The 18,737-nt window shown below is 52.2% G+C and overlaps 2 protein-coding genes across 2 annotated transcripts in view; both read right to left on the bottom strand.

Moving 5' to 3' along the window:
* Window positions 1-5,823: 5,823 nt before the first annotated feature.
* On the bottom strand, window positions 5,824-6,213 carry LOC118638895 (peptidyl-prolyl cis-trans isomerase A-like). The gene has a single exon (XM_036275027.1). It carries the CDS (start codon window positions 6,211-6,213, stop codon window positions 5,824-5,826), a length of 390 nt encoding a protein of 129 aa, XP_036130920.1.
* A 4,027-nt stretch (window positions 6,214-10,240) lies between these two features.
* Window positions 10,241-18,737, bottom strand: part of SPINT2 (serine peptidase inhibitor, Kunitz type 2) — a 30,676-nt gene continuing 22,179 nt past the window's right edge. Inside the window, exons 2-7 of the mRNA XM_036275384.1 lie at window positions 17,399-17,569; window positions 14,959-15,018; window positions 13,656-13,709; window positions 12,927-13,088; window positions 12,533-12,562; window positions 10,241-10,983 (exon numbers count right to left, since the gene is read on the bottom strand). Coding sequence (XP_036131277.1) covers window positions 10,817-10,983; window positions 12,533-12,562; window positions 12,927-13,088; window positions 13,656-13,709; window positions 14,959-15,018; window positions 17,399-17,569 — 644 coding nt within the window. The 3' untranslated portion in view covers window positions 10,241-10,816. The remainder of the gene's footprint in view (window positions 10,984-12,532; window positions 12,563-12,926; window positions 13,089-13,655; window positions 13,710-14,958; window positions 15,019-17,398; window positions 17,570-18,737) is intronic.

Genomic DNA, 18,737 nt, shown 5'->3' with positions numbered 1-18,737 from the left:
GCAGCCAGCAGAACCCAGCCTTCCCTCCCACACTGGGCTGGGTCCAGGTTCGGCTTGGGGAGGGGCTGGGCCGAGCCACCTGCTGCCTTCACTGTCAGGCTGTGTCCTTTCGAGTTTCTCTCCAGCCCAGCCCAGCCCTGCCAGCCGCTGGGCAGCCTGTACCCACAGCAGTGAGCAGGTAGGGGCAGGTGGCTGGGGCCTGGGGGTGACACGCAGTAATCAGCTCTGTGCACGCAGGTCTCTGCTCCCGAGGCCGTTCCTTAGAGGGCTGCCCTGCCTGCGGCTCCAGAGCCCCGTCCCTCCGTCCCTCCACCTCTCCCCTGCTCCATGGCCACCGCGGCCCTTGCTGTTAACTTTGGTTTGTTTTTTGGGTTTTTTTTGGTTAATATCCTCACCTGAAGATATTTTTCCATTGATTTTTATATAAGAGTGGAAAGGAGGGAGGGGAAACATCAATGTGAGAGAGATGCATCAATTGGTTGCCTCCAGCAAGACTCTGACGGGTCAGGGATCAAACCTGCAACTCCGGTACATGCCCTTGACTGGGAATTGAACCTCTGACCCTTCAGTCCTCAGGCCAACACTAAACCGGCCAGGGCATTGTTAAGTTACCTTTATTCTCACTCATTTCAGCAGCACATATTTATCAAGTACCTACTCTGCATCCAGCACAATGCAAGTGCTGGGGGCACAGAGGTGAACAACATTTCCAGCCTCCTGAAATTGACAAAGTAAAGTGTATCTTATATTAGAAAAAAACCTCTGGAGCCCTGGCCGGTTGCTCAGTGGTTAGAGCGTTGGCCTGCGGACCAAGTAGTCCCGGGTTCGATTCCAGCCAAGGGCACGCACCTTGGTTGCAGTTCCTCCTTGGGCCCGGTTGGGGTTGTGCGGGTGGCAACCGATGGATGTTTCTTTCTCTCTCTCTCCCTCCCAGTCTATCTGAAGATAAATGTAAAAACATCCTTGGGTGAGGATTTTTTAAAAATAATAATAAATTAAAAAAAAAATAAAAGAAGCAGACTTCTTTAGGTTTAAAAACAAAAACAAAGGGGACTGGGCAATAACTACATGAAATGTTGGGGAGGGGTTGGATTTTGGGTGGAGTAACCAGGGAAAGCATCACTGAAGTCGTTTTTTTTGTTTGTTTTTTTATCCTCACCCGAGGACACTTTCCCATTTCTTGTTCAGGTAGAGTGGGAGGGAGAGAGAGGAACAGAGAGAGAGAGAGAAAAACATCGATGTGAAAGGGACACATCGAGTGGCTGCCACCCGCACGACCGACCAGGGCCAGGGACAAACCGCAACCGAGGTACGCGCCCTTAGCGGGAACCGAACCCGGGTCTCTCAGGACCACAGGTCGACACTCCAACCGCAGAGCCAAACCAGCCAGGGCACTGAAGTCGTTTTTAAGTAAAGGTCTACAGATGAAGACAAGCCACGCAAGCATCTAAGGAAGAGAGTTCTGGGCAGAGGGAATGCCAAGTGCAAAGGCCCTCGGAGCGTCAGGGAGGAGGGGAGGGAAAGAAGTGGGGAGGAATTGGAGGTGGTGTCTTGTAAATCAAAGGTATTTGTTCTTTACTCTGGATGAGAAGAAAAGGTGAAGTGATTGTGGTTTCCCGACAACAGGACATGAGAGAAAGTGCCGGTCTCTCCTGGCAGGTCACACGCTCCATGAGTGTGGGGACCTCGTCTGCTCTGCTCAGCACTCAGAGCAGCATGATGAATGAGGGGGTCACCTGATGCTCGGCACGTGTTGACGGCAGGTGAGAGCAAGCACAGAGTGGCCGTGAGTTAGGGTTCTGGAGGCCAATCTGCTTACAGGTGAATCCTCGCTCTACCTTACTGCTCTGTGGACAAGTTTCCTCCTCTGTAAAGTGGAAAACTTACCTTCTAAGGTAATGGTTTTGCATAGAGCCTGCCTGGTACAAGGTAAATAGATGCTCAGTAAATGTCAGGTTTCATTATTATCCACAAACACAATCTCATGATTCCTCGTGAAACCGGCAATAGGACCTTCACGTTACAGGAGGCAGTTGAGCCTCGAAAGGCACAATTCCACGCCCAAGGACACTGGGCTAGGAGGTTGTGGAGTGGCAGGCAGTGTGAGCAATCTAGGACTCCAGGCGACGTCCTCTACTCCTGCGCCAAAACTGCAGGGAGGGCGCATGGGCTTGGGGGCCACAGCCTGGTCCTCCAGACTCCCCTCTACCCACTCCTGTATTCTAGTTAGGATGTGGCCACTTCTGCAGAAACTTGAAAAACAGAGGCTGAACAAGATAGCTTCACTTTCCTCTCCCACCAAAGCCTGAACTGGCAGGAGTCCGAGTGGATGGGTGGGTGGGTATGGGACCCGGGCTCCTTCCCGTCGGGTTGTTCTTGGACAGGCTGGCCCCACCATTGGTTCCTCGGAAGGGCAGGGGTGGGGCGGGGCAAGCAGAGGGCACAGCGCTTCCTTTTGAGGACCCTACCTGGAGGCAGCACAGACCCCTTCAGCCAGGATTTAGACACGTAGTCACTGCAGGGCGACTGGGAAGTCTAGTTCCTACCTGGGGAGCCACATACCCACTGAAACCGGGACTTCTGTCACTGAAAGGGAGAAGAGGAAATCGGGCCCGGGAGCCTGTGGCAGGCACCCTTACTGCCCTGCCTTGCCTGACCCAGGTTTTCAAATGGAGGCCATATTAAAGCTGGGAGGTGGGCCCAGCCCGTGTGGCTCGGGTTGAGCGTCGACCCATGCGCTGGGAGGTGGCCACTTCGATTCCCGGTCAGGGCACATGCCCAGGTTGTGGGCCCGATTCCCAGTGTGGGGCATGCAGGGGGCGGCCACTCGATGTTCCCACTCATGGATGTTTCTAGCTCTTTCTCCTTTCCTCTCTGAAGTCAATAAAGAAAAAAAAAAAATTTTTTTTTTTAAAAGCTGGGAAGGTGGACACAAATGCTTGGATGAAAAACCTAGGTGCGAGGTCCTAAGACGAGCATGTCCATCCTTCTGCTCTTTGGAAAATGTAAGCTCCCTGCCATTCAGTTCTAATGGCTAACGGGCAGGGCCAGTCGCTTAGGTCTGTCCTCTCCAGGCCCTGCCTGGCCCCCGCATCTAACGGCACTGCCCCTCCTGCTTGTTTCCTCATTATTTCTGCCTAGAAGGTAGAAATAAAGAAAACCTACCTAAGGGTACAAGCAATGCCTCCTCCTTCGTAGGAAAAGGGGCTTGTGTTCCCAGCTGGCCTGCGCTCATGTCACGGATTGCTAGAGCAGCTTCCTCGTCCTGACTTCAGCAACAGTCTCAGAGGGTCACTCCAACTCTGACGTGCTTACTTAATCACTGCAATTTGGGAAGATTTCTGGATGCCAACTTCAGTGGCAGGGAAGCCAAGACGGTGGGGAGAGAGTCCTCCATGGCGGTCCTGCACTCCTCGTCTGAGGGCTAACGGCTCCTCGGAAAAGCAACCGCAGGAAAAGCAAGGCCTGGTTTCGTCTCCTGGAGTGTCCATGCACAGCGTGCCCTGGTCCTGTAAACACCATAGTCCCTGTCGTGGACTGTCTCCTTAGAACTTGACCGCATCTCAGGAGACGGCGACCTCAGGCAGGCAGCGTGCAGGGCTCGGTCTCCTTTCCCACGGGACAGCAGCGCCGCGCTGGCCCTGGGTGGCCTGGAGTGCTAACAATCGGACAGTCCTCACAACCGTCCTTTGGGAGTGGCCGAGGGGCTGACTGTCGGGACTGGGGTTTGATTACTCCATTTACCAGCCAGTAAGTTAGCCGGTAGCAGTTTCCAAAGTGCTGGCAGAAGCCTCGAGATTCCTGTATTAATCACCACAAGCCGCACAAGCATCAGCAGCTGTGTTGGTTTCCTTTGCCCACGGGGACAAAGCAGAGGGTCCAAATGGGCCTCGCACATGCTGAGTGCGTCAGGAGAGCGGGACACTGAGCTTGGGCACCTGACGTGTAGCAGGCAGCACGCAAGCAGCACGCCGGCTGTCCGAAGGCGGCCATTTCCTCATCCCTCAAGGTGCTCGCTGCAAACCCAACCCGCGAAAAGGCCCAGGTAAACAGCCGTCAGGGTCAGGCATTCTTGACACACCCAGCGAGACCTGTAGCAGCACGGAGGACTGTTTCCACCGATAGTCCCCGCCCGGTTTCTGATGAATTTTCACGAGGACGCCATTCTGTCAGCCACTGATTCATCTAACAGAGGCTGGGACCGTATGTGTCCAGTTGTTCTCATACAGCGTTTCATCAGGGCCACAGTAACAGGGCTCCCAGCAGCAGTGGCTCGGTCCTGGTGCCGTCCAGGTGAATGAGCAGGCTTATTTCAGACAGCCAGGATGCAGTCTAAGGCTACCTGTCATCCGCTAGGACCCACACCGGAAGGTCAGGGTAACCTGCTGACCTTCAGTGTCATTGCCAATGATCACAAGGCCTGAAAGCAGCCCTCATGCCCCACAGAGACATCATGACTCATTCTTTCCCACACACACAAACACAGACTGCTGAGGCACGGGGCATGCCAGTTCAGGGTCTGTCGTCCAACTTGACTTGGAACAACATCGCCCTGGTTTGGTGAAGCCACATGGGCAGTACCACTGAGTAGTTACAGCCTCCACAGCCATACATGGCATAACTCGGGGCTGCTCGGGCAGCAGTGTGATGTTATCAGCCAGATCAGAACAAGGCTGTGCAGGTCCATGTGTTTATAAACAGCTAGGGGTGCGGCCCACATTCAGAAGCTGCTACTGATGGGACCAGGCACAGCAGAATTGGTGAGGACTGGCCATGGCTATGGGTCACTTTGCCAGCTGCAGATGCCACAGGGCTCAGGTGGGCCCCGTGACTGGCTGGGATGCGGTGTTGTATCTAGAGGACGGAGAAGGCACTGACCGACCCCACTGCCCCCGAGGTCTAAGGCCTCCCTCCCCAGGTCCCAGGTTAACTCACCCCAAGGACTTGAAATCAGTGTGTAGCCCATCTCAGCAGGTGTAGCTTCACTTCTTCCAGCAACAGCTACTCAGACCTTGTGTTTGGGTCAGATATAAGTGGAACAAGCATTTTTACAAATTTACAGGGGCAATGTGGGCCACCATAAGAAGACTTGGCAAGCAGGGCACTCAATGACCAAGTGGTCACTATCTCTGTGACCTAGAACCAGTCAATCCAGGAAAGAATCCAAGGGTCTGAACCAGAATGAACTTCAACCCCAGGCCTCCTTCTGGTTGGCCTGCCCCCTGGAGGATGCAGGGACAGGTGGGCCAAAGCCTGATGTTGGGGCGGAGGAAGGCGCGCCATACCCAGGAAGGTACAAAATCCAGGAGATGGCCTAGAGATAAACCCTTTCTGGGAACAGCCACATTCAGTGACCAAACTGCCTTCCTGAAGCATATGGACCAGGAGGAAGTGAGGAGAGATCTCTGTGAGTTGATTATTTATTTATTTTAATTGTTTAGTTTTTATTTCATATTCATAAACTTAACTCTGCAATCCAGCTAGACTTGGGAAGGGTAAAGAAAATATGGAACTCGCCCTGGCCGGTTGGGCTCAGTGGTTAGAGCATCAACCTACGGTCCCGAGAGACCCGGGTTCGGTTCCCACTAAGGGCACGTACCTCGGTTGCAGTCTGTCCCTGGCCCTGGTTGGGTAGTGCGGGTGGCAGCCACTCGATGTGTCCCTTTCATGTCGATGTTTCTCTCTCCCTCCCACTCTATCTGAACAAAAACACAAGTCAAATTTATGAGCGTGGTCCCCAGTCAGCAATGGTGACCTTTTTGCTGGTCTTGCCATTCCTGGACCCAGAGCTCGCCATGGCTGTCACAGCACCCGCGCCGCCTTTCACCTGGCCGAAGACCCCGGCTTGCCACCCCACCACTGAGGCTGGCAGTGCAGCTGAAAAACTCGGAACCATGTGTGTTGGGTCCAGCATTTGCCGTGGATGCCAGGACCTGTGGGCTTCAGGATGAAATTCTCATCATCAAATTTCTCCCCACAGACGGACTTGCCACCTGTGCCATTATGGCGGGTGAAGTCACCACCCTGGCACATAAATCCCGGAGTAACTCTGTGAAAGGAGGAAGCTTTATAACCAAATCCTTTCTCCCCAGTGCTCAGAACACGAAAGTTTTCTGCCGTCTTTGGAACTTTGTCCACAAACAGCTCGAAGGTGACGCGGCCCAAAGGATCGCCCTCGATGGCGATGTCGAAGTACACGACCGGGTTCACCATGGCGGGCTCGAGCGGTTCCGGTACCACGGTGTCTGCAAGGCCTGAGTTGATTTTTTTTTTTTTTTATCCTCACCTGAGGACAGTTTTCCTTTTTTTTTTTTTGTTTTTTGTTCAGATAGAGTGGGAGGGAGAGAGAGAAACATTGACATGAAAGGGACACATCGAGTGGCTGCCACCCGCACGACCAACCAGGGCCGGGGACAAACTGCAACCGAGGTACGTGCCCTTAGCGGGAACCGAACCTGGGTATCTCTGGACCGCAGGCCGATGCTCTCACCGCTGAGCCAAACCGCCCAGGGCTGAGTTGATTTTTTAAATGTCCATTCCATTTAATGATGCCAGACAAAGGCTGTGAAATACTCAACTGAACAACGTGGCTACTGGCCCACTGTTGGGCGGCTTCTGCAAAAAAGAGCACCATTGTCAGCCTGTCAACGGTCCATAAAGTCACAATCATGGCACGTTGTTTCAGGGCCTAGTGGCACGGCAAAGTGGCTGACCAGCCTGGCACACATCACCACCTGCAAAAGCATAGGGTGACACCACTGGTGGTCATTCTGTAGGAGCAAGTGGGCCCCAGGGCCTCCTTCACCATGAGACGAACTGGACACATTTTGGCAGAAGTGAGTCAGAGTGAGACCTGCATCAGAAACATACAAACATAAAAAAACCTTCCAGCCCTGGCCGGTTTTCTCAGTGGTTAGAGCATCAGCCTGAGGACCAATGAGTCGCGGGTTGGATTCCGGTACCTGGGTCGCGGTCCGTGGCCCTGGTCGGGTCATGCAGGAGGCAACCAGTTGATTTGTCTCTATCACATCGGTGTTTCTCTCTGTCTCCCTCCCTCCTTCCCACTCTATCTGATAATAAATGGAAAAATATCCTCGGGCCCTGGCCGGTTTGGCTCAGCGGTTAGAGCGTTGGCCTGTGGTCCAGAGAGACCTGGGTTCGGTTCTGCTAAGGGCACGTACCTCGGTTGCAGTTTGTCCCCGGCCCTGGTTGGGTCGTGTGGGTGGCAACCACTTGATGTGTCCCTTTTACGTCGATGTTTCGCTCTCTCTCTCTCTCTCCCCGACTCTATCTGAACAAAAATATGGGGAAATGTCCTCAGGCGAGGATTAAAAACAAAATAAACACATTTTCCCTTCACAGGGCTAAGATATGAAAGTGACCATTCTTGTTGTAGGCGGAGAAAGGCCTTCTGCTAGGCGAAGGCATGGGAGAATCTGAGGTTCCTGAAGACAAGGGAGACGTAAGTGGGTTTAAGGGTTGCTCCCGGTGGCTGGGTGGGTCTAGGGGAGTGCCACCCACTGAGGAGGAACAAGGAGGCAGGTACATGAGCAGAGGCGGAAACCAGCCCCCTGAAGGAGGCTCCCTTGCTGAGCACATCTCTTGGGCGACCTGCCACGTGATCTCATATAACCCTCACCTCCACCCACCGATAGGTGAGGAAACTGCAGGTTCAAAGGAGGCGGGTGACCTGCCCGCTGTTGCACACCTGGAGCGGGGGGAGGGGGGGCAGTCTCTCCCCGGTGCCTAGGCCCTTTCCCGGGACCACAGGCTCTCCAGCTCTGGGCTCCGGTGTGTGTGGGACACCGCAGGCTTCACTGCTCACTAACTGAGTCAACTGCAGTGCCTGAGGCTTGCAGGGAAAATGCCAGAATCCATGAGCCACACCTATCAGACACGGAGCCGGGAAGGAGCAGCTGAGGTATTTGCCAACTTGCTTCTGGAATAGATTCCTAAGCCCGGGTGGATACAAGTCTTTCCCCCAATGTACAGAATGTGGCCTTCTGACCTGAGGGATTTCTAGGAAGGAGTTCATTGTTTTCTTGTTCCAAGGGGAGGCCAAAGCAAAATTTGGAAGTGTCTGGTTGCACGGTGCACACAGGCTGGCCCGGCGCCTCTGCTCACTCCTGGGCCAGGTCCCAGCCTCCTGAGTCACCAAGGCAGGTGGAGAGACTGAGAATGTCCTCGAGGTGACCGTGTCATCCAGCTGAAACAGACTGCTCCCAGGAAGTCCCCTCAGAAGCTGACTGACACCTCCTCTAAGCCCAACTAGGGCTGGTTCCTGAACAGGCCATTGCTTGTCCCAGGCAAGTAGTAAGATGTTTTCCTCCACCCAGGTCACCCCCCAGCACCCCTACCTATCTTGCCCTGTTCTATGTAATTCTTTCGCACCTGCCACTCATGCAGCAGGGAGAATATCCATGTCCTCCAGGACCCCTTGCTGCCCAAGACAGGCCCAAGTTCCCTTAAAAACACTCCTTACGCAATGATGAAGTTAGCATTTTCTCTGGTTTCTCCGGCCTGGGAAGTTTTACCTAACACCGTGGGTTGCCCAGATGCTGCTGCGTGCAGGACTACATGTCTGGGAGATGGAGGGGGGCAAAGGGGAACACCCACAGGTAGGCAGCAGAACCGGGACTGAGCCTGGAGGCTGGGTTCAGCAGGGTGGTTCCCTGTCCCCATTCCAGTGCAGGGGCACGTGGGAGCCCCGAGAAGACTGCAGAACTGCAGGAGAACCCCCCAATTTCAGGAAGGTCTCAGTCTTCCCCTGGACAGCATACATCCTTAGTCCTGCCCTCCTGTGCCCTGGAAGCGGTGTCTCAAGGTGTGTCAGTCCATAGTGGGTCATTCAAAAACAAAGTCAGCCCTGGCCAGTTTGGCTTAGCAGAGCATTGGCCTGCAGACCGAAGGGTTGTGGGTTCGATTCCAGTCAAGGGCATATACCTGGGTTTCAGGTTTGATCCCTGGTTGGGGTTATGCGGGAGGCAACCAATTGATGTGTCTCTCACATCAATGTCTCTCATTCCCTCCCTTCTTTCCACTCTCCCTAAAAATCAATGGAAAAAAATCTAGGGAGGATTAACAAAAAAAAATAAAATAAAATTAAAAAAAAATAAAATTAGAAGCAACCCGCGTGCTCCTAATTCAGTGGGGTATGGCCAGAATTTTAAAAAGGGAACTAGAATAGAAAATACCAGAGCTCACCACAGGTGGTAAGGCTAAGTGGTAAAACTTTATGGACACTCAGGTGTAAAGTAATATATATTTCATTCAAAAAGATCTGAAAGATGCTCCTCTTCTAAAGAGTTTTTATTTATTTATTTATCGATTTTTAGAGAGAAAGGAAGGGAGGGAGAAAGAGATAGAAACATCAATTAGCCCCCTCCTGCATGCCCCCCACTGGAGATCGGGCCCACAGCCTGGGCATGTGCCCTGACTGGGAATCGAACCAGTCACCTCTTGGTGCATGGGTGGGTCAACGCTCAACCACTGAGCCACACCAGCTGGGCCGAAGAGTTTGTTTTTAGAATGGGACCTATCATGCAGCGTCCTATGATAATTTTGGTAGAGTTTAAATTAGTAGTCCCATAAAGCAAGCAAGCGCATGCTGAAATTTATTTTTAAAAGGAAACATCTTTTTTTAAAAATATGTGTTTTTTTTTGCCCTGGCCAGTTTGGCTCAGCGGTTAGAGCGTCGGCCTGCGGTCCGGAGAGACCCGGGTTCGGTTCCCGCTAAGGGCACGTACTTCGGTTGCAGTTTGTCCCCGGCCCTGGTTGGTCGTGCGGGTGGCAGCCACTCGATGTGTCCCTTCACGTCGATGTTTCTCTCTCTCTCTCTCTTCCTTCCTCTCTCTCCCTCCCACTCTATCTGTACAAAAAAATGGAAAAATATCCTCGGGTGAGGATAAAAAAAATAAAAAATAAATAAAAATATGTTTTTTTTAAAGGTTTTTTATTACCTAGAGAGAGGAAGGGAGAAATAGAAACATCAATGTGAGAGAGGAACATCAATCTGTTGCTTCCCGCATGCCTCCCACTGGGGATCAAGATTGAACCCAGGCATGCGCCCTGAAAGGAAATCAAACCAGGACCTCTCAGTCCATAGGACAATGCTCAATACACTGAGCCACACTGGCCGGGAAAGAAGACCCATTTTAAAATTTTTTCAAGTATGTTTTTATTGATTTTTTTAGAGAGAGAGAAAGGGAGAGAGATAGCAACATCAAGCAGCTGCCTCCTGCACAGCCCCCCACTGGGGATCAAGCCCGCAAGCTGGCCACGTGTCCTGACCCCGGGAATTGAACCAGGACCTCTCAGTCCATAGGATGACGACATTCAATCCACTGAGCCACAACGGCTGGGCGGAAAGACCCTTTTTATTGTACTTGTACATTTCACTCTCTTCCTTTCAAAATTCTAATAAAAAAAACACTTTTGTTGCTGCTTACTTAAAAAACAACTCACAAATCAAACAAACAAAGGAAAGTATTAAAACATCACTTCTATGATAGGAAAGGAGGCAAAAAGGTTTCAACACAGACAAAGAAAACTATACCTAGAGTAAAGAAATCAAAGAGGAGCTGACTGTGGTCTGGGACCAGGCCACCTGAAGGTGAACAAAGTGAACCTGCCCTGAGGGACCAGGAAGCCCTCTTCTGAAGCAACAAAACAGACCAAAAGCCCTAATGATCGCAAAAATACAAACCAATCACTCTAATTTACAAAGCACACACACATTCCACACTTGTCCCCCCTTCCCAGGTTCTCTTCATCGACAGAGGGTCCTGAATCCTGAATCTTAGCGACTCAGGTGGGTTCACAGCACGTTCGTGTTCTTCACCAGATGTTCCTTATCGTCCCCAGAGCTCCAGACAGTGCGGAGGGTGCGCTCCTGGTTCCTCCGCGCCATCCTGATCAGGCAGACCACGGAGGTGCCCAGCAAGAGGATCAGGACCATCACGAACAGCCCTGCCAGGACCACCACTGGGGATGAGAGAGAGGCATTAGAACCAGTGGGAAGAGGAGGGCCATAGTCAGAATGGGGCAGCACAGGGCTTAGGAAGGACACAGGTGCCCTAGGGGCTCAAGGTGAGGACCAGCGGCCCTTGTGCCTGACATCCCTCTAGCTGACTGGGAGGGTCTGGAGAATGACCCGGCTCACCCGGCTCACCCGGGAGTCATCAGAGTCTCTACAGTCCTAAGAAGCTTTTGCTCCTGAACAAGGCAGGCGCTGTGCTATGTGCACAGAAACAGGACTGTGTTTCTTCTTTTTATTTCCTTTATTGATTTTATTTATTTTTATTTTTTAAATTGTTTTCCTTTATTGATATTAGAGAGAGGGAGGGGAGAGGGAGAGATAGAAACATCGATGAGAGAGAACATCGATTGGCTACCTCCAACATAATCCCCACTGGGGATCAGGCCCACAGCCTGGGCATCTGTCAAACTGGCGGCCTCTTGGTAAATGGGTCGACACTCAATCACTGAGCCACACTGGGCGAACTGTGTTCCTTCTTTTTGAACGAACAGCTGCACTTCAGCTATTTCCCTTCCCTGCTCAGCGGCAAAGCTGGATAGGAGTCCCAAGCTCTGCACACCAGGATGTAAAGAGTACACACTCGGTGTGTGTGGAAACATAGAATCCCAGGTTTTGTGTTCACATACCCTCTACCTCTGACTAGCCAGAGAAAGGTGGGCCTGCAGGTGGCCGGGAGGCTGCCTGAGGAATGAGGGAAGGTGGAGGGAAGGGTGCATTTGGAGCCGTGCCGGGAGGGGACCCTCATGCTCCTAATGGCTCTGGTAGATTGAACAGTGGTAGCCCTACCGGTCAGTTCAGATGCTATCTTTCCAGGTGGGGCTCCACCGAAAGAATGTGGCTCCTGTGGCAGCTGCCTGGTTCGCTCTCCCCACCTGGCTACAGAATCAGATGGGGGCGAGTACCTCTCTGTATACCCCACACCAATACTCCAGACGATGACTGCTTTCAGCCCAGACCTGGCCATCCTACTCCAGCTTCACCCTCTTCTAGATAGAGCAGGCAGCAGGCCAGGCTGGGCTCCCTACAGGGGACACAGGTGGAAGGCGCCAAACCAGTGTGGCAGGTCCTTTAAGCAAGCATTATCTTGCATGACTCAGGCTCAGAATCAGAAACAAAAGCGAGAAGCCCAGACTCCTTGTCAGACCACAGTGCAAGGTCTCCAGCTTCCTTCCTGTCACCCATGGCCAACTCTGTACACCCCGCAAAGTTCCCTCCAAACCTGGAGTCAGACTCAGGCCTGCGTGCGGCAGATCCCTGCACGTCTAACATCAAAACTTGTCCCCTCCAGTCACTCCCAGACCCCACCATGTACACTCTGCGGTGGGACAAACAGCTAACCACATATTCCAAGATGCCTGGCCGCTCTCGTGCAGACACAACTTTCTACCTAAAGATGTTGATGGGGAAGGACGATGTGTCCAGGACATGAGCCTGTGAAAACACAGCTGAGCACAGGCAGGTGGGCAGGTGGGGGGAGCGCAGGAGGCCATTTACCTTTAGGCAGAACAGGATACAGCTGGTTGCCTGCAAGAGAACACAACCCTGAGGTCAGCTCCTCGTGTGCCTCTTTCAGAGCTGCCGCCACCTTTAGATCCCCTTGGCCCTGGGCCTTCACAGTGGGCTCTTTCTGAGGCACTTCCTTTTACTTGGTAAATGGGTCGACACTCTTCTGAACAGGTCTGGAAGGCCTTGTTACCTCGGTGGGGACCTAGGACATGTCTGCCCAACAGCTGGGGCCAAAGCCCACCTGTTCCCCACTAGGGAGCCAGAAAAGGATGGAGGCCACATGACAGCCTTTCCAAGGCCTAGTTTTAGGAATGGGGGATGGACTCGGGGAGGGCTGCCCACCCACCACTGTTTTGTTGATCCAGGGGTCAGGCAGACTCACCAGAGCAGTGGCTCATGCACTCCTCCTTAGAGATATAGTTGTTCTTATTCCCCCAGCACCCTCCATAGATAAAGTTATCACAGGTCTTCTTCTCGGCATCAAAGTACCAGCGTGGGAAGGATGCACGGCAAGGCCCGGTGACTGCCTTGGCAGTGCAGTGTTCTGGGAGTGGGAGAACCGAGGAGCACGTGAGCAGGGCCCAGAGGAAGGGAGGTGAAGCTAGTGTCCCTGGGCAGTCGCACAGCTGCCGGCCAAGGGAGAGCTGTCTCTCTGCCACAGAAACTGGGAAGCTACAGGTATGGCCAGTCTGGCCCATTTGACACCCTCCTCATTTCTGTATCTTTCTCTTCACAGCCAGACTGTTCCTGCAGAGTCCTCCATGCTAGGCACTGTTCTAGGCACTTTCCATGTAGTAACTTGGTCTCTGAGAGAGCTGCCCCAGGCCCCTCATTTCACAGTCAGGGACTCTGAGGCAGAGACCACAGCAGGTGAGGCAGGGGCTGCACACTGTGTATGCCCTGCTGCCCGCCACCCTGGGGCACCCCTGTGTAACCCACACCACCTGGGAAAGGCCAGGAAGCCCCACGCTACAGTTTCCTTAGTGGAGATCCTCAAGGGTGTCTCAATTCCAATTAAGTAAAGAAAATACATTTTGCCCATATAAAAATATTTTAAAAATGTTTTACTTTCTACCATCTAAAATAAAAAATGAATTAAAAAAAGTTATACCTTCATAGTTGAAAATGTCGCTGGAGGGGTCATCGAAAGCCTGCCTTTTGGGAACTAAAACACAAACATCCATGTCAGGGAGGCTGGGATGGACACAGGACACGTGGTCTGGCTGGGGCTGAGTCTAAAAGGGCCCACCGAGGGAGTGTGGACCCTGGCACCTAGAAGGAAGGGTGTGGAGCTCCCCTGTGTTCTAATGGGCTCTACAGCACACACCGAATGAATACTGGGTGGGGAGGCCCACCTGCCACTCCAGGGATTGCTATAGGAACTAATCCCAGTTGCAATGTTTGGGGTGATGAGGAAGCTGGTCTTGTTCACTCTCTACACAGTGAGGAGGCCCCTCTTTTACTCTCCTGGGGACATTTTCTTCTGAAACAGGACGAACCATAGATACTATGCAAGTGCCTGGGGCTCTGGATGACCTTAAAAAGGCCAGTTCGGGAATACACAGTGAGCCCAGGCAAAGCAATGGCCAGGAAGGTCACAGGACTCCTGGCCTAGCAAAACTGGAAAGTGACTCTAGCCTAACTTTCAGCATTCTACAAGTCACAGAATAAATACACACTCTCCCATGAGTGCTGGTGTCACCCTCAGAGGACCAGAGCTAAGAGGGCAACAGGTGTGTGGCTACTAGCCTACTGGGGGCTGTCTGCCAACGGGGTAGGGGCAGATTCCCTCCCTTCACAGTAGGTCTTGCCCAGCAGTAGAACCCATCACCTGGGAACTGGCCTCAGGAAAGCTGGGCTGGACTTGCTAGTGTGACTGTACCACTCACCCCAGGCTCCCGGTGCAGAGTCCGTTAAGCATAAAGGAGGAATGGGGCAGCTGCTGTCAGCACTACAAAGCAAGCTAACACAAAGCTCGAGATCAACGACTGCAGTGAGAACAGAGGCAGGTGGCAGAGGACAAGACTCTAAGCACAGAGAGAGAGAGATGACAAGGACCACAGGGAGCAGAGGAGACAGAGTCAGCTAGGAGAAGTGGGGTGGGCGGTGAGACAGCAGAGGCCAGCCTAGAGAGAAGGAAGGGGCCTGAGCCACATGGGCAGCGACCACTACCCTCTGACCCCCAGGAGGAAGCTGAGGCCAGCTCTGAAGCACTGCAGAACTCCTGGCCCCTTTCCGTTCAGAATGCCGCAAGAAGCCAGAAGCTGGCAGCCTAGGCAAAGCCCCTTCACCAATGCTGAGTAAACAGAACCAGGAGGTGGAAGCCCCCGTACAAGTCCCAGGTTACAAATATCCTTTCACAGGTGCCCATCTGGACAGCCCTCATTCCATCCTGGGTCTTTTTAAGAACCTACCACTTGCGATAGAGGAATCTGCTCCACTTCTCTTGGTGGTCAGACCATCAATGGTGTTCTCTACAAGGAGACAAACAAAGCACACAGTGAGAAAGTGCCCCTCCCTCCAAGACTGCTAGCAAAACAAAACAAGCTGTGTCTCTGAGCAGCCATGGCCCCTGTGTCTCTCCTGGCGACTGCCGTTTCTCCTTTATGTGGGCCTTTCAATGCGCTCGCTGGACCACAAGCCTGCCACAAGAACTTGGAAATGAGGAACCAAGATTGTCCTTGTGGGTTAAACTTTAAGACTGACTTGCTAGGAATCAGAGCAGAGATGTGTGAAATGATTGTAAAAAGACAATATGGCTTCCAGGGCCAAATAACCTGTGAACTGTATTAACCATCTAATAAATGCATGCCACTGAACTGTACACTTGTAAATGGTTAAAATGGTAAATTTCATATTATGTGTATTTTCTCACACTCATGCAGTTAAGGGGGTGAGGTGGAGAGGCTAGTCACTTAAGGAAGCACAAAAAAGAGAATGAGGGCAGGGTAGAGGAGGGAGGGATCCTGGCTCCCCGCCTCCCTACTGGTCCCAACAGACCTTCTGGAGAGACACAGGGCTGGCCTGATCAGATGCCATTAAACAGACACGTCACAAACCTGCTCCCCTTGTTCTGCCTCTCTCTTCAAGCAATATTCTGGGAACTGGGCCGAGAGGACTGCCTACGTGGACTACAGGTGCAGGCACAGGGACCCGAGTGTCTGGTCCCAAGGGTGGTTCTGGCTCTCAATATAAATTAATAAACTGGCCTTCTCATTATCATGTGGCTTCCCACAGAGTTTGCTGCCCGGGAGAGAACATGCTGGCAAAAGGCCCCAGTGCCTAGCTGCTCCGGCAGTTCAAGCGTTTGTACAAACTCAGGAAGGACGCCTCAAGAAACATGCAATGGAGACACACTCAGGTGCCAAGAAAGGCTTTCTGGGCCCTTAAGACTAGGGCCAGAAACTAAACAAAGACAACTGTCTGCCTTCTCTCAGCACCCCTGGGCCCTTGTAGTGACCTCCTGTCTTAGTCCCTAATGTCTACTGCTTGCATTGTTAAAAACAACTTTCTTCCTGAGAAAATGAGGAGCAACCAGAATGGGCAGGTACACTTCCTATCGTCAACTCGATTAGGAAAGGACAGAAAAGGTAGCAAAAATATCCCCCCTTAATTCCTTCCCTCCAAACTGGATCCCAGCTGGTGGTGGAAAATTACAGTAAATGCTATTTTCCTCAGTCACCATCTGGTAAGGTTGCCAGCTGCTCCTTGAAAGGTGAGGAGCTTGCCTGTATGATCCAAAAACAATACCCCACCACCTCAGCTCTCCAAACACTTGTTGAGCGCCTGCTGGGCACCAGGCACACGAAGACCAGTAAAACGTTCCTCAAGACACTCAGTCACTGGCAGGCTTGTGTGCGGCACTGTTTCAATCCTCAAGGCACAGCCAAGGCCACTGCCCTCCCCCACATATAACTGTAATAAGTTTATCTGAGTTTTAATGCAGAGTGCAAAGCCAAGAGAGATTACAGCCAGTTGAGTGAGGAGACATAAAAACCCCACAAGGATGCGGGACACGGGCTCTCAGGCTGGAGGTGTGCAGGGAGCAGTCAAGGCACCAGCACATCCTGACACAGAATCAGAATCCAGTCCTAGCGTCAAGGCCAAGCAGCCAAGAAGGGATGGGGGAAGTCACGTAACAATGTTAAGGAGACTGCCAATGAAAATGCTTCACAGTCTGGCTGGCTAAACTGGAATACTTGGGAGGGATCAGGCCCCAGAGGGCCAGTGCCTCACTGCCATCAAGTTCAGAGCTCAGTTCAGAGACAGTGCAGGTTGTTGTGGGGCTTTAAGTTTTTATTCAAACTGTGAGGCTCTCAGGGTCAATGCTATCTCCATTCCACAGAATCCCTTGCAGGTGGGGGCCGGGAAAGGATGGACTCCAAGAAGCACGTTCTAGTTTTAACTCGACTCAGAACTTGGCTGGCTGGGTGAGTTCCTCGTTTGTCCCAGAGGTAAAAATAACCCAAATGCCCAGGGAGCAAGTGGGGCAGCCTGTCTGAGTGGACCTGGGGGACTCTGCTCAAGGGGAAGTCACTTCCTCCTTTTGGGGGTTTGGTGTGGGACCTGCACTCAGTAGTGGGAGAAAGGAAGTCATGGAGAAGACAAAGTCCTGCCCCCGCCCTGGCCTGTGACCTACTCTCCCCTTTTAGGGAAGAGAACGAAGGGGACTGCTGTGAAACTACTGTGTGGGCGACCTTTGCACTATGCATGTTTCTTCTTCTTTTTTGCATGTTTCTTCTTTTAAACACCCCCAGGCTCAGTTGTAAAGGACTAGTGAAGAGCAAAAGGCACTGGCATCCCAATAAATAAACTGACTCTAGATAATAATATTTCCTCAACTACCAGCCTTACCTGTGACACCAGCACATTTCTCAAGACAGTCCTTCTCGGTCAGGTGATTATTCTCATTCTTACCACAGCCTCCATATACAAACCGCTGGCAGGATCTGCTAGTGGCATTGTACCACCACCTGGGTATGGAGGCCCGGCATCTTCCCACCACCTTCGGAGCCTGGCAAAAGTCTGAAACACAAGGCAGAGACCAGTTAGTTTGGCCAGGCAATCCCGGCAACAGAGAACAGGCCCAGACCTGCAGGAGGAGGCCTCAGTTCCTCTGCGAGCCGTTTTTACACGGTCACCAGCAGGCCTCCTTGGTGATTCCTTCCTCATACAGGATAGAAATACATCATCTAACGACAAAGACAACAACCCACCCAACCGAACTGTATTTCTCACATGTTGATTCTGTCCCTGCCCACATTATCAAAGACACACATATCCAGTGGAGAAATATGACATTCAAAGGCAAACACCAGACTTGCAGGCCCTTCTGAATGTGTCCCATCACACCTGGCCACGGGAGCTGAGTGCTAAAGGGCCAGCACTGGTGATGGGAGTCAGGGAGGAAGCACACTGGCCCACTTAGCGCCCTCGTGAGACTTTCTTAACCTTCCCTACCCACTCTATGCCCCTACTGATCACTTCACACTTAAATTACCTCAGAAACAACTCCCTAACTCTAGCCCCCCCCCCCCCCCCCCACTGTGAATCCCAGCTCCAAAGGCAACTCAGGTCACTCCTCTGCTCCAGAGCTGTGATGGCTCCCATCTGAGCACAACAAGGTGCCCCTGAATCTGGCCTGGCTCTAGTACAAGGGAAACAAAACAATGTTATCAAATTCCAGCCAGATACATCTGCCTGCAAAAGGCCTAGCAATCCACCCCCTCTTAAAAAAAGTAAGATAAGCAAGTGTTAGAAGTTCTACTGGCATAAAAATAAGACTTACACCTGGAGGACTAAGGATTGAAAGCAACTTACAAAGGCCACATGAATCGCCCTGGCCAGTTTGGCTCAGCAGTTAGAGTGTTGGCTCTCGGACCAAAGGGTCACGGGTTTGATTCCCAGACAAAGGGCATGTACATGGGTTGCAGGTTTGTTCCTGGCCCTGGTCAGGGTCATGCAGGAGGCAACCAATTGATGTTTCTCTCTCCCTCCCTTCCATTCTGTCTAAAAATCAATGGAAAAATATCCCTGGGTCAGAATTAACAAACAAAAAAAAAGCCACGTGAGTCAACGCCTGCCCTGTACCACTGTACCACCCTCCCATATGATCATGAGTCCACACTGCCTCTCCCTACATCCTGGTCTCCACCATCTCTGCCTTCTGGCAGCACAGGGTGCTGGACAAACA

The sequence above is a fragment of the Molossus molossus genome, unplaced genomic scaffold (assembly GCF_014108415.1).
Source record: "Molossus molossus isolate mMolMol1 unplaced genomic scaffold, mMolMol1.p scaffold_m16_p_21, whole genome shotgun sequence".
Taxonomy (NCBI): Eukaryota; Metazoa; Chordata; class Mammalia; order Chiroptera; family Molossidae; genus Molossus; species Molossus molossus.
This window is presented reverse-complemented; position numbering and strand designations above follow the sequence as displayed.

Excerpts from the sequence above, each read along its gene's own strand:
- LOC118638895 (XM_036275027.1), bottom strand. The coding sequence starts at position 6,213 with ATGGTGAACCCGGTCGTGTACTTCGACATCGCCATCGAGGGCGATCCT.